The 5,000-nt window shown below is 32.3% G+C and overlaps 1 protein-coding gene across 5 annotated transcripts in view; it reads right to left on the bottom strand.

The window, feature by feature from the left end:
- LOC137630378 (uncharacterized) overlaps window positions 1-5,000 on the bottom strand; it is a 209,845-nt gene that overhangs the window by 96,954 nt on the left and 107,891 nt on the right. For all 5 annotated transcript variants that reach the window (XM_068361818.1, XM_068361817.1, XM_068361816.1 and 2 more), the window contains one exon: window positions 1,049-1,171. In XM_068361818.1, coding sequence (XP_068217919.1) covers window positions 1,049-1,171 — 123 coding nt within the window. The remainder of the gene's footprint in view (window positions 1-1,048; window positions 1,172-5,000) is intronic.

Here is a 5,000-nt window from a genome sequence, read left to right as displayed (position 1 = left end):
GCTAAAGAGTCTCTTCTACCCTTACAAAGAGGAAAGTGGCCACTGAACGATTACAGTGCAGTAAGAAGAATTGTTTGTTAACCTCAGTGTTGTCAGGTGTATAAGGACAGAGGAGAATATGTAACGAATAGGCCAGACTATTCGGTGTGTGAATATGTAGGCAAAGGGAAAATGAACCGTAACCAGAGAGAAGGATCCAATGTAGTATTGTCTGGCCAGTCAAAAGACCCCATAACTCTCTAATGGTAGTTTCTCAACATAATTCAGCAAAGAAATAAGCTCACAAACGAAACTGTAAAAAACTTCCCTAGTAGAGGTCATTGATATCCACAAAACATTCTGGGACACCAGTCTTGTTAGGCTTATGTAACGGACGTGTCTACGCCCATTAAATACAATACCAATTACGAACTAACTCATACTAAAGAAAAAGCTAACTAACGAGAATCTTTTATTTACCACCAAAGTAATTTCACCCATCGTCCAGGCTGCCAATTAATGCGTTGTTGTTTCGACAATTGCATCACAAGTACCTAATGGGATCTCCAACAGGGTGCAATCAATTAACTTCGAAGGTCATTAACGATTTCATTGAACAGGGAAGACCTCACTACAGGTCGATTTTAAGTGAAAATATCTCTAATGTTCAATATACTATACTTTAACGTTTTTACCCCCAAAGGACGTACTGGTACGTTTCACAAAACTCATCCCTTTAACCCCATGGATGTACTGGTACGTCCTTGCAAAAAAAATGCTATTTTCATTTTTTTTTTTTTTTGCATATTTTTGATAACTTTATGAGAATTTTCAGGCATTTTTCAAAAGAATGAGACCAACCTGACCTCTTAATGACGAAAATTAAGGCTGTTAGAGCAATTTAAAACAATATATATTGCAAACTGTGTTTGAAAAAAAAAATGCCAGGGGGGTTAATGGTTGGAAAGTTCCAAATAGCCCGGGGATAAAAGGGTTATAATACACATCGTCACACCTCTGCTCAAGAATAGATCGTTACTGACTGTCATGAATCCTTCGCTATGCCTACCTTGACATCCGTAAGTGCAGTAGTATTTGATACTTCTGTAGCCGTGACTTATTATGTAGGGGGCAAGGAAGAAGAAACCCCATACGCTGCTGAAGAGTATTACGTAGTACAGCTTCTTATACCCTGAAAAAATTACAAAGCATGTAAGAGATGTACACAGGTACTAAATTATATTTACTATCTTAAACAGCAAAGCCGTTTTTTTTTTCCAGAAGAAATGTAATGATCAGCGAGTTTAAAAATATATGGAATACATAGATATTTTCATATACGGAGTAAACTAACATACAAATTATAAATGATTGAGACTCGTATTATATATATATATATATATATATATATATATATATATATATATATATATATATATATATATATATATATATATATATATATATAATTTATATATATATAAATATCTATCTATCTGTCTATCTATCTATCTATCTATCTATCTATCTATCTATCTATCTATATATATATATATATATATATATATATATATATATATATATATATATATATATATATATATATATATATATATATATGTGTGTGTGTGTGTGTGTGTGTGTGTGTTTGTGTGTGTTATATAAATGAATTTATATCCATACAATATATATATATATATATATATATATATATATATATATATATATATATATATATATATATATATATATATATATATATATATAAATATATGCGACCAACGTAGTTTACAAATTCAGATGTTCAGAAATGGAGTAAGCCTCTACATTGGTCACAATACAAAGCAAAATTCAATTGTAAATTATCGCGGAATACGGTAAGTTAGTGAAGTAAATAAGTAAATAAGTAACGCAACTTAAGTAAAGTAAAATACGAGTAGCTGTTAAAACAAACGACAAATCGGAAGCTGAAATTGAAGGAAGGAAAAAAGCGTAAAGAAGTCATTGGAATCTGTGTTTTAATTATATCTATATAATAGCAAGGCACTACTGTACTTACTAGCTTCCTAATATACTATTTTTACAATATCGCAACATCACAAAGAAGAGGGTTAGTTCAAAAGACAGAAGATCAAATATAGAAACGTTATTGGAGACTATTGGAACGAGAGTGTGATAGAAATGTGAGATAAAGGTGGAAGAGGTAAAAATGTATTCCAGAGAAAAGCTAAAGGGAATAAAGGATAAAATGACCGAAAATAGCTAATGTATGAATTAAACGAAATGAGATGAAGTTTGGATCTAGAAGGAATGTAGTCTAACAGAAGAAAACGAAACCTTTAATTCAATGAAATAAAAATTACTGGTGGTTATAAAAAAGCTTAAGAATGAAAGATTTACATTGTCCAACCAAGGAAGTTTGAGGGCACACGAGGGAATCTAATAAACCAACTACACAGTTGGAGGGAAATGACGGAATTCAAATTTGCCAATTACGCAGTAGATGGAAATTCAGGCAAGGTAGGGGATTACCAACGCCTTCAGTCAATCTGTGTTCTTTCGAATTTTTATTATTATTATTATTATTATTATTATTATTATTATTATTATTATTATTATTATTATTAAATGCTAAGCTACAACCCTAGTTGGAAAAGCAGGATGCAATAAGCCCAGGGGCTCCAACAGGGAAAATAGCCCAGTAAGGAAAGGAAACAAGGAAAAATAAAATATTCTAAGAACAGCAAAAACATTGAAATAAATATTTCCTATATAAACTATAAAAAACTTTAACAAAACAAGAGGAAGAGAAACTAGATAGAACAGTGTGCCCGAGTGTACCCTCAAGCAAGAGTGAGCAAAGTAGAACCAGGACCAAAGCTTTCAGTAAAACGACAGTTCCCCCTCAAACTAGGGTTAACAGAATCCAGCAAACTTGTACTTCCAATAAGCAAAAACCAGTTTCTTATATAATAAGGTATACTCTAAGCAGCTCTATGACAACAACTCCGAAGTGCATTTCAGGGGAAAATATGAAGATAATTTGTGTGACCTGTGCAAAGATGAAGAAGATACTACCGAACATTTATTTCTATGCCCAAAATTAGGACAACCAATGAATGTAGATACAAGTTTAGGTACGCTAAAAAATCTGAGCAGTGATCTGGCATATTTATAGGTAGGGCAATGCATATAAAAGAAGAATTTAAGAAGTCCAAACTGACCACAATAGGTTGCCAAAACTGATGATAGCAAGGTGTTATCCAATCTAATTTCAAGGTAGAATGGAATAAAAGTAAAGATTGAGAATCTCATTACGATATTAACTTATTTAAGGCGCAGGTAATATAAACTTAATAACAATAATAAGAACAAGCTTAGAAGCTTTGCACTTATCTATAAAGTGATAGACTGCCCGCAAACTTATTTTGCGGAGTGAGCAATAAGGAACCAGGAACCGTTTCATTCGCGATTTTGGATGCAAATCTTTGCCCTTTTTGTTTTTGTACAAATTGCCCTTCCTTATCTTACCCTGTCAACGATACCTCAATTAAGAGCGGTTTGATAATGATAGCAAAGTCAGCAATTAACCCTTTTACCCCCAGGCTATTTTGAAATATCCAACCCTTAACCCCCAGGGAGTTATTTTTTTCCCAGCACATTTTGCAGTATATATTTTATAAATTGCTATAACAGCCTTACTTTTTGTCAGAGAGGTCAGGTTGGTCTCATTCTCTTGGAAAATGCGTGAATTTTCTAAAATAAACTATCAACAATATAAAAAAAAAAAAATTATAGCATAAATTTTGCAAGGACGTGGCGGATGGCTTTTGTGAAACGTACCAGTACGTCCTTTGGGGGTAAAAGGGTTAATAGCCATGATAAATGATAACTCACCACCCAGCTACCGCTTTAGACTTTACAGCCTGCTAGTTAAAAATATAAATCCAATGATCTATAATAATTCCTAATGTATTCGTTGTCTTTATTTAACTTTCATATTTTATAGAAAGGATAACCTTTTATGATATTGAAATATTTTGTTTAGATTGATTTATATAAGTGGGAAAATAAGCGAAGAAAAACAACAGTATTAATGTTTGTCCCTAACAATCTCTTTACGGAGACGAGAATCAAATATTAAAAAGCCCCAAAGTGCAGTAAATAACAAATCTTCGGAAAGATATTCTAAGGTAAATTGAAAAAAATTGTATCAATCCTTCAAAAGTTTCACAGTAAATCGGAGATATTATAAAAGAATTATGAAATTTATTCGGTATTCACAAATGCTCAAAAACATCTTTATGCCAAAAGAACTCGTTCACTTCTTGACTACTTATGACAAGGACCTAATACTGAAGAGGTAAAAGGAAAACCAAAAGAATCAAGTTTAAGTTTTTTTTTTTGTTTTTTTTTTTACTTACCGTAAAGTTTATCATACCAGGAGAATATTTTTAGGAGTGGGAAATTTGAGCAACACAGAGTGATAGATTTAAACTCATTAGACTGCATCACTATGGTGGTTTTTGCGTGACTATCACTGTAAGCCTGATGCTTTTCGTTGGTAAAGCTAAAATGTTATTATTGAAGTACAGCCACCTGTAACTTATGCAGAAAATTGGACTATATTATATTAGTAGGATATCTTGAGTGCTGAAGTGTATAACATAATATAGGATCTTTGCTTTTACCAGAATTTCTTACTTAACTTCGCAGAAGACAAATGTTTTCAAGGACTCTTAGTTGCAATCTGTACTCAAAACGAACCTTATGTTTGGTGAAAATAGTTGCCTTATAGATTATCAAGCCATCTGAAAAGGTCCAACCTTCCTGATCTTTACTTAATTTCTAGAGAGCTTTGAGACGTTCAGCAAATGAAGAATGTCAATATTTTTCAACCTTTTAGTGTAAATATGAAATTTATGGTATTAAAGTTGACCTCCGATCTTCCGTGCATCCGTTATCATCATTATTATTATTACTAGCCAAGCTACAACCCTAGTTGGAAAAGCAAGATGCTT

The sequence above is a fragment of the Palaemon carinicauda genome, chromosome 38 (assembly GCF_036898095.1).
Source record: "Palaemon carinicauda isolate YSFRI2023 chromosome 38, ASM3689809v2, whole genome shotgun sequence".
NCBI lineage: Eukaryota > Metazoa > Arthropoda > Malacostraca > Decapoda > Palaemonidae > Palaemon > Palaemon carinicauda.
Note: the sequence above shows the minus strand (reverse complement) of the source record. Positions and strands in the feature narration are given on the sequence as shown.